Below are 22724 nucleotides of genomic sequence, written 5' to 3' on the forward strand. Positions count from 1 at the left end.
TTGGTCAGGTAGATACAATCACTTACCCAAAATATCACGTTCAGACAAGCCTTCAGCAGATGAGCCTTAGTGGGAGGGGTGGCTCCTGCACATCTAACTAGAAAATCCTCTATTTTTGTCCTTCCAAAATGTGTTGGTTATGGGCTGTTTGGATTTGTATACATTCCCTTTTCTAATTAAATATATGAGATTTGATGTTTTATGTGGATTTTAAAGAAACTAAAAATCTGAAGAAATATAGATACTAATGTGATCCATGGTGAAAGTAGAGAGTAGGATTGTTAACTGGTAGACAACGTGAGAGCTAAGATTAAATAAGTATATAATATCCCACTGAAAACGTGCCAGTACCATTAGTGTGTCACAATGCGAGTCTTGTGGCTAACGCTGCAGTGTTCGATTTTGTACCTTTTTTTTTTTTTTAATGATAGAGGATCACTCCCCACCCCCAAATTTAGGAAAACAAAACAAAACAACAACAACAAAAAACCCAGACTAGCACTTTACAATGTACCCTTAAGAAGATACTTCTCTAGATGTATTATCAATAAACCATCATCATCACCATGGCACAGTGTCAGTCTAAAGAGTCTTGATAACATAATCATGTAGAAATTGTGTAACCAGAGAATAGGAGGAGCCTCAGTGCTCATTGTTTGTATTCTTGTACATTTATAAAATCAGGATAGCAACTAAAAGCCTTCAGAAGATCAGCTTCCATAATGGGCACAGATACGATGTATATTCAAAGTGCACTGTATGCCTGCTTTCTCTATACTCTTTTGACGAATGTAACATGAGGTGAGGGATATCATTCAAGCACAATAACAGTAGCAATAGCCAAGAGCAATAAAAAACCCAAGATTCCTTAGATTCCATTTTATTCCAAGCTGGTAAATTTACTGAAAGGAACACTATCCCTTAGCACATCCGAGAAGTGTATCTGACTCACCATTCGGACTTCACAAGGAAGGGGTAGGTAAACTGACCAGTAGTTACTACGTGCTGTTTCAACTCCTGTCATTCTCAGAGATATAACAACATGGAAAAGCAAGTTGTTTGTTGGGTAATGTTCTATCTACTACACCCTTGCTTGCCTTCATCAGTTGTACTGGGGAATGAGAAACAGAAGAGAAGCTTCACAGGGCCAAGTCTTCAGTTGTCTGCTTCATGGAATTGCCAGAGGCCTTGCTGCCATGGAGCCCCAGAGTCTAAGCACAGTAAGATTTCACTGTTGCCATAGGGATCACCTCCCGCTCTGTTGACCTATATGTGTTTTTTACCCCCAGAACTCCTTACTTTCCTGAAGATTCTCATCTGCCCATCAGCTTAGCAGAGATTCTGTATTACAGAAATGAGAATTCTATATGGTCTGAATCTTTTAGGTTTTATATTTTGCTGGGGGCTCTGCTCTCTACCTGTGGAAACCACATTTCCTCCCATGTCAGAAGATGTGGAGGAACATGGAGGTTGTCTAGTTGAAAAGGATGCACAAAGACACAGTACTGAGTTGCAATACTGAGTACTGAGTTAGAATACTCAGTACTGAATTAGAGGCATGGTTTGATGTTTGACTGTGTTCACGTTTGATTATTATTATACCCGGATTCAGTTGTATTTATTTTAGTTCTGGTTCATGTTTGATTATTATTATACCTGGATTCAGTTGTATTTATTTTGGTTCTGGTTGATATCTCTATCATTTCATCATCTAGACTCAATGTAGATATCTGTCATATCCATCCAGAATACACAGTCATCTAAATCATTGCTTGGAGAAAATGATAACTTAACTTGCAGTACTCTTCCCTTCAGCTCAGTCTATAAATAGATGAGAGAAACAGCCAGGAGAAACCATGGATGTTTTGGATTTTGAAGGCACCTCTGAGAGCCAAAGTCTGGGGAGATAGAGTGATTTGGCCCGTCCCCAGCCGCGGCTTGCCAAACAGTCTGGTTCCTCATCAGTCTGCTCTTTCTTCTCTATAACTCTGCCTGGTTTCTTGTTTCATTTCCCCTCAGTTGGCTAGCTCAGGTTTAGTTCTGTCTTTGGCCCACTATACTGTGTGCTGACCTTCTTGCACAGGTCATATACCTCATTTCCTGGGCCGACCACTAGCTTCAGTAAAATTTACCTTCTAGCTTAACTCAGCTTAAGGCTAACAGTATTTCCCCCCCTATTTATTGGGTGGTAGTCATCTTTTTTTTTTTAATGGATAGATAGTGAGGGATCTGAGATGGCAGCATGGGTGGGAGATATCTGGGCACTGGAGTTAGTTGTGAGGCACCTGATGTGGGTGTAGTATTGGGAACTGAACTTGAGTCGTCTCCAAAAACAGGACATGTTCTTTTTTTGTTTGTTTGTTTGTTTTTTTGTTTTTGTTTTTGTTTTTGTTTTTCAAGACAGGGTTTCTCTGTGTAGCCCTGGCTGTCCTGGAACTCCCTCTGTAGACCAGGCTGGCCTCGAACTCAGAAATCCACCTGCCTCTGCCTCCCAAGTGCTGGGATTAAAGACGTGCGCCACCACTGCCCGGCCTGGTAGTCATCTTAATCTGCTTTCATGTAGAGACTTTCTAAGTCCCAATTATTCCAATAGTGTGATCTTAGACTTGTGAAAAGGTGTGGCAACGCTCAGGTGACATTTAAATGTTTATGAGCAAGGGCCTACAAATAGAAAGAAGAGGAATGTTCCTCTCAGAGACAGAAGGAGACCATACATGGATTCATCCTGCAGTAACACAAGGGAATTACATAATATCAAACTTGAATGCAGGGTCTTTGGACTGTGACAATTTCTATTTTAGAGGTATGATACTGATTTTGCCATAGGCCTAGACTCTCTTTAGCATTGCATAAAAAACTATAATCTTAAAACAGTGTACCAGAAGCTTACTGTCCATATTCTGTACTATGGAGTGTATGCGCTCTATCCAGAATCTGTATACAGAAAGCCATATGTTCAAGTTGGCTTTGACAGGAGTTCTAAAAGGTAAAGTTGCTATTACTCTATTATGGTGGGCTCTCATAGATAAGACAACAGATGTGTGCATGAACAGAGAAAGACTAGGGATACAGTGTGGTGACCACAAGGCAGAAAATGAGGCCTCTGGAGATGCAAACATGCTAACACCTTAGTAGAGCTCTGGCTTCTGAGGAAAGAAATAACTGTTGCTTCAGTCACCAAGCCTATAGCACTTTGTTATGGTAACCCTTACTAATACTGCTCATAATCTAACTCAGACCTCTGGGGAGTATTTATTCTTAGTAATGTCAGATGAAGAGTTAATGGGGAAATTACTGGTAGTGATAGAGTTGTTTTTCTGGTGTTTTAAACATTGAGATTAAGTATAGGAACAGTCTGTAAATAAAATAGTTATGGTTAGAGGAAACTTGCATATTATAAGATAAGTATTTCAACAATAAACCTTTGCTATTTCTATTGAGAATGTGATGTTTGGATAATGAATGAACCCATGGTTTTAAATTAGAAGCTTGTAGTTTTATAAGATATCGTCAGATGCTTCTCCCTGGGGTGAGGTTCAGAGGCATAGCAAAACTTCTTTGGGGAACCGAGTGTGAGTGTTGACAGTCTGTGTATAATATGCACACCATAGCTTTCCTCCCCACTGAATATTCAGAGCCTGGAAACTGCTCCCCCATAGAGGCTACTTCTACTGAGATTAGCTAGGCCTGGATCCTTGTTCCAGCTATGTACAATAAACCCTGCCTCCTTGTTTATCCCCATGTAACCATCCCTCAGCTACATGCAACAACCCCACCATTCTGTTCAAATCTATATGATAAACAAGATGAGTGTCCAGGTGTGCTGTGATTTCTCCATCAGACAGCCCAGGCCACGCAAACCCAGCTTTCCTGTCTGTATGGCTACATGCATGTCTTTTCTTCATTTCCTTCCGACCTCAGTGAGGTCTATCCCTGGTTCTATGCTGGATATGGCAGAAAAGATTGGAACACTTGAGAAAGCATGAGAGTCATTGTATATGCTTGATTTTGTGGACTTGCAACATTTGTTTATCACATAGGAAGACTGTCTTTGTTAAAGATTTGAGATTCTTAGAAAGTCATATATCATGGAGTTTTAGGAATGAAATTTAAATATTGTTTTATAAAAAAGTTTCATAAATATTAACCAAATCTATAAATGAGGTAAATTAGAATAAATTTATATATTTTCTCAAAGTACAAGGAAGTGATGTCTTGAATTTGCAAATGTGATACATTCAATATTTACTTTATTAGAATAGCCTCAGGGGCCAGTGAAATGGCTCAGCAGGTAAAAGCCCTTGTTGTCCAGAGTGAGGGCATGAGTCTGATCTGTAGAACCATGAGGTGAAAGAGACTGCTCCCTCAAATTGTTCTGTGACATCTACCAGCATGCCATGGTACCCAAGTGTTTTGTCTCACATCAGAATGAGTTATCTAATACACTAACAGACTTTAGAAAGAAAACAACCCCAGAGAAGTTGCCAGGATAGCACAAAACCCTCTCCTCTACACTGTCTATGAACAAGCAGCTGCCACAGTGCTCCTGGACTCTCAGATGCTTCAGTGTAATTGCCTACAGTTACGGCTATTGTATTATTATTTTTTTCTTTTTCTTTTTTTTTTTTTTTAAAGAGGGCTGACAGCTTATTAAAGATGTTGGTTCTAACAACTTTTTTCCCTTTTTAAAAATTGGTTATAATATTTACATTTCAAATTTTTATCCCCTTATCCCATTCCCCCCACCACCCAAGAACCCCTTATCCCATCCCCCCTTCTTGTGCTTCTATGAGGGTGTGATTTTCCTGTTTTGATGATGCTGTTTCCATTAACATAAACTGCCTCCTAAATTTCTAAATCCTTCCATTTGTGTTATTAAATCTTCTTTATTCTTTTTCTTTCTATTTTTCTTTTTCTCTTTTTTCTTTTTTTAAAAAAATTGGGTATTATATTAACATTTCAGATTTTATCCCCTTACCCCACTTCCTCCCACCACCCAGAAACCTCCTATCCCATCCCCCCTCCTCATGCTTCTACGAGGCTGTGCCCACACATACCCCCGGACCCCACTACCCCCTCCCCACCTTACATTCCCCCCGCCCCGTGTTCGTTTTTCATGGGACCAAGAATCTTCTCTCCCACCTATGCCCAACAAGGCCATCCTCTCCTACATATACCTCTGGAGTCATGGGTCCCTCCCTATGTGTTCCCAGGCTGATGGTTTAGACGCTGGGGTGCTCTGGTTGTTTGGTATTGTTGCTTTCCTCCTGGGGTCACAAACCCTTTCTGCTCCTTCAGTCTTCTCTCTAATTTCTCCATTGGGAAACCCTTGATCATATCAGTGGTTAGCTGTGAACATCGTCTTCTGAATGTGTCAGTCTCTGGCAGACCTCTAAGTAGACAGCTATATCATGTTCTTGACAGCATGCACTTCCAGCCATCCACACCAGTGTCTAGCTTAGGTGGCTGTACATGGAATGAATACCCAAGTGAAATGGTCTCCAGATGGCCCCTCCTTCAGTTTCTGCCCCATGTTTTGTTTCCATATTTGCTCCCTTGAGTATTTTTGTTACTCGTTCTAAGTAGAACTGAGGCATCCCCTTTTGGTCCTCCTTCTTCATGAGCTTCATGTGGTCTGTGGGTTGAGTCTTCGCTATTCCAAGCTTTTGGGCTAACATCTGCTTAACAGTGAGTAAATACCATGTGTGTTCTTTTGTGATTGGGTTAACTCACTCAAGATGATAATTTCTAGATCCACCCATTTACCTAAAAATTTCTCGAATTCATTATTTTTAATAGCTGAGTAATACTCCATTGTGTAAATGTACCACATTTTTTGTATCCATTCCTCTGTTGAGGGACATCTTGGTTCTTTCCAGCTTCTGGCTATTATAAATAAGGCTGCTATGAACATAGTGGAGCATATGTCCTTGCTATATGTTGGAGCATCTTCTGGGTATATGCCCAGGAGTGGTGTAGCTGGATCCTCAGGTAATGCTATGTCCAGTTTTCTAAGGAACCTCCAGACTGATTTCCAGAGTGGTTGTACCAGCTTGCAATCCCAGGAACAAAGGGAGTGTTCCTCTTTCTCTGCATCCTTGCCAGCATCTACTATCACCTGAGTTTTTGATCTTAGCCATTCTGAGTGGTGTGAGGTGGTATCTCAGGGTTGTTTTGATTTTCATTTCCCTGATGTCTAAGGATGTTCAGCATTTCTTAAGGTGCTTCTCAGCCATTCGAGTTTCCTCTGTTGAGAATTCTTTGTTTAGCTCTGTACCAAAAATTTTTAATGGGTTATTTGGTTGTCTGGAGTATAATTTCTTGAGTTCTTTGTATATCTTGGATATTAACCCTCTATCGGATGTAGGATTGGTAATGATCTTTTCCCAATCTGTTGGTTGCCATTTATCTTATTGACAGTGTCCTTTGCATTACAGAAGCTTTGCAATTTTATGAGGTCCCATTTGTCAATTCTTGATCTTAGAGCATAAGCCATTGGTGTTCTGTTCAGGAACTTTTCCCCGTGCTCTTCCCCACTTTCTCTTGTATTAGTTTCAGTATATCTGGTTTTAAGTGAAGGTCTTTTATTCACTTGGATTTGAGCTTTGTACAAGGAGATAAGAATGGATTGATTTGCATCCTTCTACTTGTTGACCTCTTGTTGAACCAGCACCATTTGCTGAAAATGCTGTCCTTTTTCCACTGGATGGTTTTAGCACCTTTGTCAAAGATCAAATAATCATAGGTGTGTTGGCTCATTTCTGGATCTTCAATTATATTCCATTGATCTTCCTGCCTGTCTCTGTACCAATACCATGCAGTTTTTTATTATTATTGCCCTGTAGTACAGTTTGAGGTCAGGGATAGTGATTCCCCCAGAAGTTCTTTTATTGTTGAGAATAGTTCTCGATATCCTGGGTTTTTTGTTATTCCAAATAAATTTGCAAATTGCTCTTTCTATCTCTATGAAGAATTGATTTGGAATTTTGATGGGGATTGCATTGAATCTATAGATTGCTTTTGGCAAATGGCCATTTTTACTAAATCAATCCTGCCAATCCAGGAGCATGGGAGATCTTTCCATCTTCTGAGATCTTCTTCTATTTCTTTCTTCAGAGACTTGAAGTTCTTGTCACACAGATCTTTCACTTGCTTGGTTAGATTCACTCCAAGATATTTTATATTGTTTGTAACTATTGTGAAGGGTGTCATTTCCCTAATTTCTTTCTCAGCTTGTTTATCATTTGAGTAGAGGAAGGCTACTGATTTGTTTGAGTTGATTTTATATCCAGCCACTTTACTGAAGATGTTTACCAGGTTTAGGAGTTCTCTGGTGAAAATTTTAGGGTCACTTAAGTATACTATCATATCATCTGCAAATAGTGAAATTTTGACTTTTTCCTTTCCTATTTGTATCCCTTTGACTTCCTTTTGTTGTCTAATCACTCTAGCTAGGACTTCCAGTACTATGTTGAATAGGTAGGATGAGAGTGGGCAGCCTTGACTAGTCCCTTATCTTAGTGGAATTGCTTCAAGTTTCTCTCCATTTAGTTTGATGTTGGCTACTGGCTTATTGTATAGTGCTTTTACTATGTTTAGGTTTGGACCTTGAATTCCTGATCTTTCCAAGACTTTTAACATGAACGGATGTTGAATTTTATCAAATGCTTTCTCAGCATCTAGTGAGATGATCATGTGTTTTTTTTCTTTGAGTTTATTTATGTAGTGGATTACATTGATGGATTTCTGAATATTGAACCATCCTTGCATTCCTGGGATAAAGCCTACTTAATCATGATGGATAATTGTTTTGATGTGTTGTTAGATTCGGTTTGCGAGAATTTTATTGAGTATTTTTGCATCAATATTCATAAGAGAGATTGGTCTGTAGTTCTCTTTGTTGGGTCTTTGTGAGGTTTAGGTATGAGTGTAATTGTAGCTTCATAGAACAAATTGGGTATTGTTCCTTCTGTTTATATTCTGTGGAATAGTTGGAAGAGAATTGGTATTAGGTCTTCCTGGAAGGTCTGATAGAATTCTGCACTAAAACCATCTGGCCCCGGGCATTTTTTTTGGTGGGGAGATTTTAAATGACTGCTTCTATTTCTTTAGGGATTATGCGACTGTTTCGATGGTTTATCTGCTCCTCGTTTAACTTTGGTACCTGGTATCTATCTAGAAAATTGTCCATTTCATCCAGATTTTCTAATTTTGTTGAGTATAGGCCTTTTGTAGTGCGATCTGACAATTCTTTTAATTTCTTCTGTTTCTGTTGTTATGTCTCCCTTTTCAATTCTGATTTTATTAATTTGAGTACTGTCTCTGTGCCCTTTGGTTAGTCTGGCTAAGGGTTTGTCTATCTTGTTGATTTTCTCAAAGAACCAGCTCCTGGTTTTGTTGATATTTTGTATGGTACTTTCTGTTTCAACTTGGTTGATTTCAGCCCTGATTTTGCTTATTTCCTGCTGTCTACTCCTCTGGGGTATATTAGCTTCTTTTTGTTCTAAAGCTTTCAGGTGTTCTGTCAAGTTGTTAATGCATGCTTTTTCCATTTTCTTTTTGTGGGCACTTAGAACTATGAGTTTTCCTCTTAGTAATGCTTTCATGGAGTCCCACATGTTTTGATATGATGTGTCCTGATTTTCATTAAATTCTAAAAAGTCTTTAATTTCTTTCTTAATTTCTTCCTTGACCACATTATCATTGAGAGCATTGTTCAGTTTCCACGTGTATGTGGGCTTTCCTTTGTTTTTGTCCATATCAAAGATGAGTCTTAGTCCATGGTGGTCTGATAGGGTGCAAGGGATTATTTCAATCTTTTTGTATCTGTTGAGGCCTGTTTTGTGACCAATTATATGGTCTATTTTGGAGAAGGTACCATGAAATGCTGAGGAGAAGGTATATTCTTTTGTTTTAGGATGAAATGTGCTATAGATGTCAGTTAAGTCTAATTGGTTCATAACTTCTGTTAGTTTCATTGTGTCTCAGTTTGGTTTCTGTTTCCATGATCTGTCCATAGCTGTGAGTGGGATGTTGAAATCTCCCACTATTATTGTGTTAGGTGCAATGTGTGCTTTGAGCTTTAGTAAAGTTTTTTTAATGTATGTGGGTGCCCTTGCATTTGGGGCATAGGTGTTCAGAATTGAGAGTTCATCTTGGTACATTTTTCCTTTGATGAATATGAAGTATCCTTCTTTATCTTTTTTGATTACTTTTGGTTGAAAAATGATTTTATTTGATATTAGAATCGCTACTCCAGCTTGTTTCTTTGGACCATTTGCTTGGAAGATTGTTTTCCAACCTTTTACTCTGAGGTAGTGTCTGTGTTTGTCGCAGAGGTGCATTTCCTGTATGCAGCAGAATGTTGGGTCCTGTTTATGTATCCAGTCTGATAATCTGCGTCTTTTTATTGGTGAATTGAGTCCATTGATATTAAACGATATTAAGGAAAAATGATTGTTGCTTCCTGTTATTTTTGTTATTAGAAGTTGAATTATGTTTGTGTAGCTATCTTCTTTTGGGGTTGTTGGAAGACTACTTTCTTGCTCATTCTTGGTTGTAGTTTCCCTCCTTGTGATGGAGTTTTCCATCCATTATTCTTTGAAGTGCTGGATTTGTGGGAAGATATTGTGTAAATTTGGTTTTGTCCTGGAATATCTTGGTTTCTCCATCAATAGTGATTGAGAGTTTTGCTGGGTATAGTAGTCTGGGCTGGCATTTGTGATCTCTTAAGGTCTGTATAATATCAGTCCAGTATCTTCTGGCTTTTATAGTCTCTGGTGAAAAATCTTGTGTAATTCTTATAGGTCTGCCTTTATATGTTACTTTGCCTTTTTCCCTTACTGCTTTTAGTATCTTCTCTTTGTTTTGTATGTTTGATGCTTTGATTATTATGTGACTGGAGGTATTTCTTTTTTTGGTCTAGTCTATTTGGGGTTCTGTAGACTTCTTATATATTTAAGGACATCTCTTTCTTTAGGTTTGGGAAGTTTTCCTCTATAATTTTGTTGAAGATATTTATTGGCCCTTTAAGTTGGGAGTCTTCACCCTCATCCATACCTATTATTCTTAGGTTTGGTCTTCTCATTGTGTCCTGGATTTCCTGGATGTTTTGTGTTAGGAGCTTTTTGCATTTCACATTTTCTTTGACCGTTGTGTCTATGTTTTCTTCTGCACATGAAATTCTCTCTTCTATCTTTTGTATTCTGTTGGTGATGCTTGCATCTACGACTCCTGATCTTTTTCCTAGGTTTTCTATCTCCAGGGTAGTCTCCCTTTGAGATTTCTTTATTGTTTCTACTTCCATTTTTAGATCCTGGACGGTTTTGTGTAATTCGTCCACCTGTTTGGTTGTGTTTTCTTGCATTTTTTTTTAAGGGCTTCTACATGTTTACTGCTTTCTCCTCAAATTCTTTTCGAGTGTTGTTTATGTCCTTTTAAAAGTTGTCTATCATCATCATGAGCAGCGATTTTAATTCTGAGTCCTGCTTTTCTGGTGTGATGTGGTGTTCAGGACTTGCTATGGTGGGGGAACTGGGTTCTGGTGATGCCAAGTAACTTTGGTTTCTGTTGTTTACATTCTTACGCTTGCCTTTCGCCATTTGGTTAGCTATAGTGCTACTGGCACTCACTGGTTTTGACTGGAGTCTACCTTTCCAGTTATCTTGGTTGAGCCAGAACTCCTCGGGGTCCGGATGTCTCTATGATCCTGAGCTCCAGCTGTTCTGGGTACAGTGGCTTTTCTAGGATATCTCAGGATATGGTGTCTCCACCGTAGTAGACCAGCTAGTTGTTTGCTGCTCTGAGCGTAGTCACTCCTCTAGGATGCTTCAGGATATGGTGTCCCCTGCTCTGCAGCTCTGAGGTCTGTGACCACTCTAGGATGCCTGCAGCTCTGTGTTCCGTGACCTCTCTAGGATGCCTCTGGACTCAGTTTCCACAGAGGAGCAGATCAGCTCTGTGACTGCTCCAGCCACCGGGATCCAGGCGAGGGGCAGAAGGCATGGCTATTGTACTATATAGCCACAAAATAACTGCCCCAAACACCAAATAAACACGTTTACTTACTGCTTCTTAATCTTCATGAACTACTCAGTTTCAACAGTTGTCCCTCAACTTCCTTTATAGGCTAAGACTCCAACTTGGAAACACCTTGTACTTGGGCACCATGTCTCAAGCCTTTAGCAGCCTAGGACGGCTTTTTGGCCTTTATTTATTCTATGGCCTTAACATTTGAACTTTATAGGGCCGTTCTTTTGCATACATTCCCAGGATTTGGTCCTTCTAAGTTTCCTCTTGATTAGATTGAGGCTATGCAAGGTGGACAGAACTGTTATAAAGTGGGTGCAGGCATCACCAGCACCCATTACATCAGATACGGCTTTCTAGTCCACCTGAAAATTTGACAGACAGTTGACTGATTGGCTTAGGCATAAGTCTCAAGTGGACGAGCATAAATAGTTTGCCTCATCCCCAATTATATGTTCATTGATCCTCAGCTGAAGTGATGTCAGCTGCTCATTTCCAGTGTTCCCTTTAATAATATGGATTCTGTGGGCAGGTACTCTGCCTCATCAGACTTCTACCCTACACAGAAGGACATTTAATCCTCTGTGGTCACTAGACACTCAGGGGGAACTATTTGTTCCTATTGCTATTGTTATTTAAACATCCACTCTCTTGGCTCACTAACTGGTTTCTGGCAATGTCTCTGTCTCCTCCAGACTTGTATTTTCTCTTCCTCATCCCTAGAATTGTTTGCTTCATGGCGATCCTGATTTATTTTGGTAAAAAGTGGTATTGAGGAATTCAGGAGGTGGCAACTTCCAGGTTGTGTAAGTGGACACACTCAAATGTATATGTGTGCACACACTGTGTTTTGTACATGCTGTATATAGTGTCTATATTGAAAACTGAGGTAGCACAGGCACATCCAATTCCAATTTAATGCTGGCTGGCTTTGTGTCATCTTGGAACAAGCTGGTGTTATCACAGAGGAAGGAGTCTCCCTTGAGGAAATGCCTCCATGAGATCCAACTGTAAGGCATTTTCTCAATTAGTGATCAAAGGTGGGAGGGTCCAGCCCATTGTGGGTGATGCCATCCCTGGGCTGGTGGTCCTGGGTTCTATAAGAAAGCAGGCTGAGCAAGACAAGAGAAGCAAGTCAGTAAGTAGCACCCTCCATAGCCTCTGCATCAGATCCTGCCTCCAAGTTCCTGCCCTGTGTGAGTTCCTGTCCTGACTTCCTTTGGTGTTAAACAGCATTATGGAAGTGTAAGCTGAATAAACCCTTCCCTCCCTAATTTGCTTCTTGGTCTTGTTTTGCGCAGGAATACAAACCCTAACTAAGACAGTACCAGTATTCGTTACTTATTATTCTGATGAAATTATAGACAAAAGGAAGGTTTATCTCGGCTCAGTTTGAGCTTAATTATGATGGAGTCATGACTGTACCAGGAATATAGTGTAGCTGGTTGCATTTGCAGTCAGGAATCAGAGAGAGTCCACTAGGTCTCTCTTTTTCAGTCTGTGCATGTGCGTGCACGTGTGTGTATGTGTGCATGTGTGTGTGTGTGTGTGTCGGGGTATCAGTCCACCACAGAATGGCACCACCCATAATCCACACCCAGGTTGGATCCTTCCACATAAGACAAACTTCATGCCAGCATATATATTTTAGGAGGTTTGTTTCCTAGGTGATTTTAAATTTCCTCATCTTGACAATTATAATTAATGGTAACAGTTCCACTCTACCAGCCTCCCTGGGATCTGTGATTATCACACCGTACAACATTCTTGTTCCACTTGAGTTCTAGGTCTCTGCTCTGGGCTCTCCCCACTTCCATGTGAGTCGGGTTCCTACCTGGCTTGATTCCAATGAGTTGCTTCACTACAAGATTGGTTAGATGAATATAGTTGAATGGGTATAAGAACTAAATATTAACTTAAGTAAAAAGTGATTTCTGAATGGTCTCTTCTGCACAAAGGCCATCAGGAGGGCACACTAGAACAACATGTTAGTTTGTCTTATAGAGTCTTCATTCCCTAGAGTCATCCAGTTCCCTTTACCTTTCATCTCCTTGGTCCCAATGTCATCGGACTCAGGTCAAGCAGGCACATAAAAACGTTCAACTGTTATTCACTTCATGGTTCTATAATGACAGGATATTTCTTGTTTTATTTACTCAGTTGGCACAACAAAAAACCTTGTAAGGTTTTCTATTCTGTTCTTCCAGTTGCAGTCCCCTTATCAATATTCAGCAATTTGAGGAGAGCAGCAGGATTCCCAGCACAGCCACATGGCATCATGCTTGGTACACTAGAATTGGCAATAGTGGGACCTGGAACATTTTTGTTTTGGAACATCTGAGCTACAAAATATGTCACCAATTAGCGCATCTTTGAAGTGGCAGCAAGATTCCCCTCCATGGACTTTTGCAACCAGACTGTGTTCAGGAGAGAGAGGGAGAGAGAGGGAGAGAGAGGGAGAGAGAGGGAGAGAGAGGGAGAGAGAGAGGGAGAGAGAGGGAGAGAGAGGGAGAGAGAGGGAGAGAGAGGGAGAGAGAGGGAGAGAGAGGGAGAGAGAGGGAGAGAGAGGGAGAGAGAGGGAGAGAGAGGGAGAGAGAGGGAGAGAGAGGGAGAGAGAGGGAGAGAGGGGAGAGGGGAGAGGGGAGAGGGGAGAGGGGAGAGGGGAGAGGGGAGAGGGGAGAGGGGAGAGGGGAGAGGGGAGAGGGGAGAGGGGAGAGGGGAGAGGGGAGAGGGGAGAGGGGAGAGGGGAGAGGGGAGAGGGGAGAGGAGATAAGGAGACCCAAATCAGAACAAAAGGCTATCAGTAAAACAAATAAAGAAAAGAAACCAGTCCAGATTAGTTTTTTGTCTTTGTTCACTTTTATTATTCTAATTTGCCTTCCAGCTATACGACTGGTTTATGATTCCACTTTGCTTCTGACCAAGGAATTCATTTAAATGTAGCAAACAATAAGGAAACCATTTACTATGCAGTGCTTAAGTCTTCCTTCTGGAAACGTGGTCAAAGAGAACAGCATGTGTGTAGAGATCTGTCTGGATGGGGATTCTGGTGGAGTTGTCACCTGGCTGCGCCTAAAATACACAAATCGCGTTCTTAGTCAAGTCCATGTACTTAACTGGCATTAAATGGCTTTTCTTTTTGCTTCGATATTAAAGAAAATAGGATGTGAAAGGCTGTTTCCATGGAGACCATTACACATTCCCTCCCCTCCCAATTCTTCTTTTGAGGAGTCATGAGGGGTGATGATTTCTGTCAGCAGCTTGCTGCCTGGGTTGGGTTGTGACATTATTGAAGTACCAGTGATCAAAGTGTGTCCCAGGCTCCAGCTGGTCTACTAAACCCAGGACTTACTAACCCCACAGAAATCTTCATAAAAGGCCCCACAAACAGATGTTACTTTAGACTCATAATTCAAAAACAATTGTAGTTCGCTCTCCAGTGTATCATATAAAGACGTTCATGGTTTGAAGTTGGTTTAGACCATGGAAATACCTGCCCATGGTGGTATTTCCAAAAACTTCTTTCTCACCAGCTTTAAAGTGAATTTGAACTGAATTCTTTTTCCTTTTTCAATTAAAATCTGTGAGAAATATTTGGTCTCTTTTCCTTTGCTCAGGATTGTTGGGCATAATGATTGGCTCAGAGGGAACACAGGAGTAGTTACTTCCTAATCTCATTATTGATAGAGAAATGAAGAGTTTCGATGAAGCTGAATCTCAAGGGAAGAAGGTTTTTTTTTCTAAATAATTTGCATGATATTCACTGTGTCTTTAGTATATTTAATATACAAAAGTTTCAATGTAATTAGGTCATTTTTTATTCTGCTGTGTATAGAAGTGAGGAAGAATATAGATCTGCTACTACAGAGGAGTTTTACATTGATTTTTCCCTTGTGACACTGAATTTCTCGCATTGTTTGTAAAAGGCTAATTTGAGCCTATGTTGTATTAGTAAGACTTGGGAGAATTGTAAAGTCTTTGTGAGAAACAAAGCAACAAAAGATGATGTTAGGGGTGGTGGTGGCTCATCCACACCCATTATTTCTGCTACTCTCTGATCTTATGTTGGTTTACAATTTTCAAATTGCATTAACTGCTGTTAATGCAAAATATATTCCTTTCTAAAGAATTGCAAATTGTTTGAGTGTTGAGTGGGGCACAACTGTATTATACAGAGGGAAATAATTGCATCCATTTAATCTCAATTTTCCTTATTTCCTGTATGCATATTTCTGCTCTTTGAATTTTCCTATTGTATCATTCTGGCTTCCTCTATAATCTACAGATGAAGTAAAACTTTTGGAACATTTACTTTGCATCTGTCTAGAGTTATGGCTTCACCCTTTCCAGAAAACCATCTTGTAAACATCGCAGACATTACTAATATCCAGTAGGTTCTTCTAATGGCTGGCCAGCCTGTGCCTCTAGGGAGTGGTATAGCCTAACTCCCAAAGGTGAATCTCCAGGAGCAATGAAAGGCTAATTTACCAGAGAACCTGTTTCTTTCTATACTGATCTTTTACTTTAAACTACTTTTGTGTGTTTGTTTTTGTCTTTGAAACTTTGAGAACTGCTAAATTCTCTTCCAGTGGTGACAACTGTGTATTTTCTTTATGGTTTATCTTTAAGATCTCTGTAAAAGCTGTAATGGAGGGAGGAGTTAGTTCTCTTCTGTGCTAGATGAGAGACAATATGGAAGCTAGCTTTTTAAAATGGTGTTTTCATTGTTCCTCTGCTTGCCTGTTTTAAGATTTAGAATCTTGTCTTTCTCACTCGGGAGGATGGTAACTCTAAGTATGGCCTGGTGAGTCTGTGCATGCTTGCCTCTGATCTAGGGCAGTGCTGAGATGTGGTTATTAGCTGCTCATATGTCTCTTGTGCTCATGGTGATGGTTTAGGAAGTTCTTTCTTTCTTTATTTATTTTTTTGTATGAGCACAAAATATTTTCCTATTTCTACAGTAGCTTGCCAAGTCTTGATGATCCTGTTGTCCTGGTCTCTCCAGTCTTTCCTTTGCCTGTTATATCAAGGGGATTATGAAAAACCTGTGTAATTTGGTGAGATAGAAAAGACACTGTCTGACAGTTTTTTGTTTGTTTTGATTTTTGTGGAAATTGTAATATCTGGGTTATTTAGAATAAAACAACTAAATAATTAAATGAAACAGATTCTTTACAACCATTTTAACTTGTTTTAAAAATAGTTTATTATTTAGAATTTTTGCTTAAATAGTTAACTCAGTATTTCTCTGGCACCTGGATCTTTATCAAATTCCAAAATACCTTCAGACAATATTGTATTACTATTGTTGTTGTTGTTATTGTTATTATTATTATTATTATTGCCATTTCACAATTGGATCTTACATAGAGTAACAAAACAAGGCTTCCAGGATATCTTTTATAGTTGAAACATATTTAAAATTTCCCACCTGGCAGTAGTGGCACAAGCCTTTAATCCCAGCACTTGGGAGGCAGAGGCAGGCGGATTTCTGAGTTCGAGGCCAGCCTGGTCTACAGAGTGAGTTCCAGGACAGCCAAGGCTATACAGAGAAACCCTGTCTCAAAAAACCAAAAAAATTAAAAAAAAAAAATTCCCTAGAGCACCCTGAGAAAAACCCACACAAAGATTTAAGTCTTTTATTTTGAAAAATACTACTAAAAACAATTAGGTCTGTCTGTGGGCTCCTAGCAGAGGGCTCATCCAATCAGGGAAGGTGTTCATCTGCCCCCACTCTGCTCCTCTTGGCGAAGTTGTACAGTATGATGTTATTTGGGTAAATCACAAGGAATCTCCACAGCTGTATCACCACAGTCAGTGCTTTATCTGTTTTGATACACAGAAAAAACACTAATTGCAACTCCAGCAACGCCCCACCCCCAGCCCCTGGGTTCTCCTATATTTAACATATCTCTTCTGGTACTTGCCCAATAATATTAGGCAACAACAACACCATGTTATCAGTTACAATTTAATCTGTTTTTTAAAATGCATGAATGTTAGGGCCTTGGTGTAGAGTTATCAAATGTCTTTACTTAAGACTCTTGGTATTTAAAATTATGTTTCAAGATATCAAATTATTTAGCTTAATAAAACTATTTTCATTCATTCTTGAATCAGATACACTATTCATAGAGTTTTTATGAAATAAAGTTTTGCACTCCAGGCTTTTTAGCTTGGAAACCTGTTAGTTCTAATTCAACCATAGTCACTTCCAATCCCATTATCTGTGGTTTTGTCTTTGATGCTTCCCTGGAATCTCTTCACCAAGGAAGAACAGTTTTAGACACTCATGGAAAGGAACAGTACTTAGTACCCTCCCCATGGGCACTTCAGTGTGGAACTGTGAAAGGATGGCTTGGTTTCTAGTGAAACACTGGCTAGAGATGGCCGGAGACCCAACAGGTATTCCTGCAAGGGAAGGCATAAATTTCACCACACTCCCACACTCCAGGCTCCCAACACGTGGCTGAAGACCTCCATTGATCCTCTCCTTTCAGTCACGTAGGGCAACGCCCCTACAGCCCCTCCAAAAGAAAGATTTGTGTCACCTAGCACAGGTAGAGGGCATGACTACAGGCCTCAGAGCCTCAAGAGATCTCCATATTAATGAAATACCTGAAGGTTAGAGGGTGTAGCCAATTAAGCATTCCTTCCCAGACCCTCCTTCTTACAAAGGCCCGCCCTGGGCATATGGGGTTTTCCACCGTGACAGTGACAATAAACCTTTTAAAACCATGGACTTCCTCATGTCTTTGGGGCCCCAATGTGGGGAACCGTGCCTCCACCTAATTTTCTGCCTAGAAGAATTCTCTATGTTCCTGACACTGAGACTGAAGGCCGCCAACTCAAGCAAGCTAGCCGACCCAGCCAAGCGAGTGCTATAACCACATGTCTCCCACCCCACGGGTGCTGCCAGAGCTTCTCTCCCTAGTCCCTCTCAGCTGACAGGCAGTCCAGCCTGTATGCCCTCCATCTCAGTTCTTCCTGTGATCCTCTGTTTTCTAAATTTGTAAGAACACAATTTTCCCTTCCTAAAAGTCAGTAACCCTTAGAAATCTAATAGCTTTCTTCTTTCCTTCCTTCCTTCCTTCCTTCCTTCCTTCCTTCCTTCCTTCCTTCCTTCCTTCCTTCCTTCCTTCCTTCCATTATTTTCTTAGGGTCTTAGAGATTGAATCTCCTGCTTTGGTCCTGTAAAGTGAGCTATAGTCCTAGCTCTTCCTTGTAACCCTCAAAAAAAAAAAAAAAAAAAAAAAAAAAAAACAACTCTATCAATATCTGTATCTGTCTGTATCCATATCAGAGAAAGAGTCTACCTTAGTTCCCTAGGCTGTCCTCGACCTTGCTCTGTAGCCCAGGCAGGCCTGGAAACCCAGTCTGCCTTAGCCTCTAAAGTAGGAGTTAAGCTCTTGCTACCAGGATTAAGTCTAGATTCTACTCTCATAAAGTGACATAGAACATTTACAGAAGAGACCTGGCTCTCTCTAATTAGTTTGGGCTCCAACGTTCTCAATAAGTTCCATTGCTTTCATGGCCATTTATTAATTTGCACAATATCAATGGAAAGCATCATTTTTTCAAGCAAGTTTATAATTTTACAAATTACAAGCCCAAGACCTTGACTTGAAACCAATGCTCTTAAACCATGTTTAACATTTGTTCTCTCTCTCTCTCTCTCTCTCTCTCTCTCTCTCTCTCTCTCTCTCTTTCTCTGTTTGATGTCCCTAAAATATCTTTAGGTTACTTAGACATATTTTTGAGTCCTTTAAGTCAAAATACAGATCTTTGAGATTTAGCAGAGAGAGAGAGAGAGAGAGAGAGAGAGAGAGAGAGAGAGAGAGAGAGATTTATCTAGATCTATTGTAATTGTAAGTGGACTCTCTCGTAAAGACAGCTTTTTTGTTTGTTCGGTTTGGTTTTCTACCATTGAGAAAACAAATCAAAATTTTAAAAGAACAACTTGAGATTCCTCATACAAATTTCCAGGAAGAATTTAATATCTTAATTGTTCAACATTGCATGTCTTTGAAAACTAGGGCATGGTTTTCAAAGCACTCGAAAGGCAGAGACAGGTGGATCACTGGGTGTTCAAGGGGCCAGCTTGGTCTACCTAGTAAGACCTTGTTTCAAACAACAGCAGCAGCAGCAACAACAAAAAGTAAAACTTGACATGGCTTGCAGGTTGACAAAGCAGCTGCATTTGTTCTGTTGAATAGCGTAGTGCTTCCCTGTCTGAGTAAGAAATTATGGGGAAAAAACATTACCAGCTTTATCTGATGATTAAGTAGTCTTTTCATGAAACTATTATGATAATAGGAGAAGAGGATCCTATTGCAGAAAACTGTGAGGAATTTTGAAATGGGCAAAAAATTTCTTATCCTAAGTATAAGTCATTTCTTATTTTTCTCACATAATATGTCTTGCTTATGGTTCCCCCACCCTCTACTCCTCACAATGCCTCCTCATTTCCTCTATTATCTGTATTTACTCCCTTTCTGACTCTCATTCAAAATAGACTTCTAAGAGATAATAATAAAACAAAATAATATAATAAGATAAAATAAGAAGCTAAAACATTGAAATTGGACAAGTCCAAGAGAAAGCACAAGCAAGAGAGACCCACTCACTCTCCCTGTAAGTTTCACATACATGTTGATCCTGTTGATTTAGAAGTCCATGGTTTTGTGTGTGTGTGTGTGTGTCCTCCATCCATTCCCCTCTGGCTTTTACACCATTTTTGTTTGTTTGTTTTCTGATTTTTTAAAATTATTTTTGCCTTCTTTTCTGTTCCCTGAGTCCAGAGGCAAGAGATTTGATGGAGCCTTCCTGCTTACGGCTGAGTGGTCAAAGCTCCCTAACTTAAGTCATTTCTTCTCCTCCTTATTTTTTAATGATCCTTTGGACATTATTAGTCATATCTTACTGGTCCCTTACGAGCCTGTCAGTTAAAACTCTACCATACATATTCATTTTCTATTTTCACAGGGATTATGATTCTCTGTTCCTTGAGACATTACTTCTTACTAACAGATCTCAAGAGTGCTAAAGCAACCACGAAGACATATAGTCAAGGCAGCCAAGGCAGCTGGAAGAGTAAAGCCAGCATCTCCTAAGTCTTATCTTCAAACTCATAGCCTTGCAACGAAGCTGTGAAAAAACAAAACATAATCAAAACCCCAAACAAATAATCAAATAAAAACCGTAAAACAACAACAATAACAAAAACCCCTTTTCTGCAGTTACCGCTAGCTCTCAAGAATAACAGACTTCCAAGCCATGTTCCGATGGGTGTCTTCATTAGGATCTTATTGCTGTAAAGAGATATCATGACTATGGCAACTCTTACAAAGAAAAAACATTTAATTGGGACTAGCTTACAGCTTCTGAGGTTTGGGTCATTATCATCATAGTGGGAAACATGGCAGCACCCAGGAAGACATGGTGCTGGAGAAGGAGCTGAGAGAGAGCTCTACATCTTGATCCAAATGCAGTAGGAGACTGTGTGCCATAGTGGGCATAGCTTGAGCATATGAGACCTCAAAGCCTGACTTCACAGTGACACATGTCTTCCAATGAGGCTACACCTCCTAATGGTGCCACTTCCTATGGGCCGAGCATTCAAATACACGAATCTAGTCTATGTGTGCCATTCCTATTCAAACCCCCACACTGGGATGAGACCAAGGTTTATAAAATACTGAACACTAATTGTTGACTAAACAATGAGATGCTATCTTCATTCCACCAAACCCTACAAGAATTACAACTTTAAATGGAAATAACAAGTCAAAAAATTGAAAAAAAATACAAATAAATGATTCCTCATCATAGAATGCAAAGTTCTAATATTAATAGTGAGAAAATAAACCTCAAAGAGAGATATCAGTGTAGTCTGGAGTAGTATTTAAAGCTTCTCTATACCTCAAACCATTATACATAAGATAACTTAAAAAGAAGAAACATAATACTCTAACACCTGTATGAAAATAATGGTCATTTCCATTAACAGTAAAAGCACAATTAGAGATGACACCAACAAATCTGAGAAATAGTTTTCAAAGTGAAACAAATAGTATACAGTGAACAGGCAGTGTCAAAGCAGCCCCAGTGTGATTGCAAACTGAGAAGGTATAGCATGCATAATTGGATGATATCTGACTAATGCTTTATAAAATGTCTATATTTTGACCAATTTTTTGCTTTTAGAATAGGTCTGCATTAAGGGGGGGGCTCCTTACTCTTAGAAATAGAATTAATTACTTATATCTTTGTCTTTCTGGCCTTATGCATGTATATTATGGTTTCCTTCTATTTTGCATTTTTAGGGGGTGTGAGTACATGTGTTTCCTATGATTTTTTTCTTTTTAAATTTTTTTCACATTTGTTTTCTTGAGAGAGAGAGAGAGAGAGAGAGAGAGAGAGAGAGAGAGAGAGAGAGAGAGAGAGAGGTGAGGAGGCTCTGGGAAGAATTGTGGTATGAGAAACCACTATAGGAATATATTGTGTAAAATTTCCTTTCAATAAAAAATTAAATAATTCCTTAAAGGGGGATGGGTCTTGTAGTTAACATGATTCCATACCTCAATTGATTTCTGATATTTTACTTTCATTAGAAATCAGGCCTTTGACCATAGGCTGACAAATAAGATCTATTTTAAAAGCTTTTGAATATAACAAAGGAAATTGTCAATGGAGTAATGAGATAGCCCATTGACAGGTGAAAATATTTTGCAAGCTATACCTCGAAGAGAAGGTTAACATCTAGAATATATAATGAGTTCAAAAATATAAATATCAAGAAAACACAATTAAACATGAGCCATTGATCTGAACACATTTTCAAAAGAAGAAATGCAAATAGATAACAAACTCTTTTAAAATGTTCCATATCATTAGCAATCAGGAAAATGCAAATTGAACTACACTGAGATACTATCTCAGTCTACATTATAGGCCTACCCCTGACTCTGTTAATGATATTATTCTGCTATACTGGCAGACAGGAGCCTAGCATAAGTGCCCTCTGAGAGGCTTCACCCAACTGATGGAAACATATGTAGAGACCCATAGACAAATATTAGGAGGAGCTCAAGGAATTCAGAGGCAGAGGGAGAAGGATTGAAGGAGCCAGAAAGGTTAAGGACACCACAAGAAAACCCACAGATTCAATTAACCTAGGCCCATAGGGGCCCACTGAGACTGACCCAGCAAAGAGAGAGCATGCCTTTTATGTGGTACTCCTACTGGCATGAGCAGGCAGGGTCTGTCTTTGATTCTGTTGCCTGACTTTAGATCCCTTTCCCCTAACTGGGATGCCTGGTCCAGGAGAAGGTGTGCCTAGTCCAACTGCCCCTTTCTCCTTGGGGATCACTGGCCACCTGCTTGGGAGGACAAAGGGAGCAGGCAGGGCATCACCTAATAAGTGCTCACAGTGGGCTTTTTTTTTTTTTTTTATTCAGCAGCATGGTCCTGTCATATCAATGGGAGCGTAATACCTAATTATCATATGGGAGGCAGAAAGAGAGTGTTTGCAGAAAACAGTCCTCCATTGTGCGTGGAGCTTGGAGAGCTGTCTGGACAGGGTGGACTGTGACTTGAAACAGCAGAGTCCTTCAACAGTTATTCATTCATTGTAGAGCCCAGAAGGCTCCATCGATAGGGCCAAACTCATGGTCACACAGATGACCCAAGTCAAA

General features: G+C 39.8%; 1 protein-coding gene across 2 annotated transcripts in view; it reads right to left on the minus strand.

Moving 5' to 3' along the window:
* Positions 1 to 13866: 13866 nt before the first annotated feature.
* Positions 13867 to 22724, minus strand: part of Cfap299 (cilia and flagella associated protein 299) — a 471810-nt gene continuing 462952 nt past the window's right edge. For both annotated transcript variants that reach the window (XM_076926435.1, XM_076926434.1), the window contains one exon: positions 13867 to 14100. In XM_076926435.1, the coding sequence (XP_076782550.1) occupies positions 13962 to 14100 (139 nt within the window). In that variant the 3' untranslated portion in view covers positions 13867 to 13961. The remainder of the gene's footprint in view (positions 14101 to 22724) is intronic.

Source organism: Arvicanthis niloticus, chromosome 27, assembly GCF_011762505.2.
Source record: "Arvicanthis niloticus isolate mArvNil1 chromosome 27, mArvNil1.pat.X, whole genome shotgun sequence".
Classification (NCBI taxonomy): Eukaryota; Metazoa; Chordata; class Mammalia; order Rodentia; family Muridae; genus Arvicanthis; species Arvicanthis niloticus.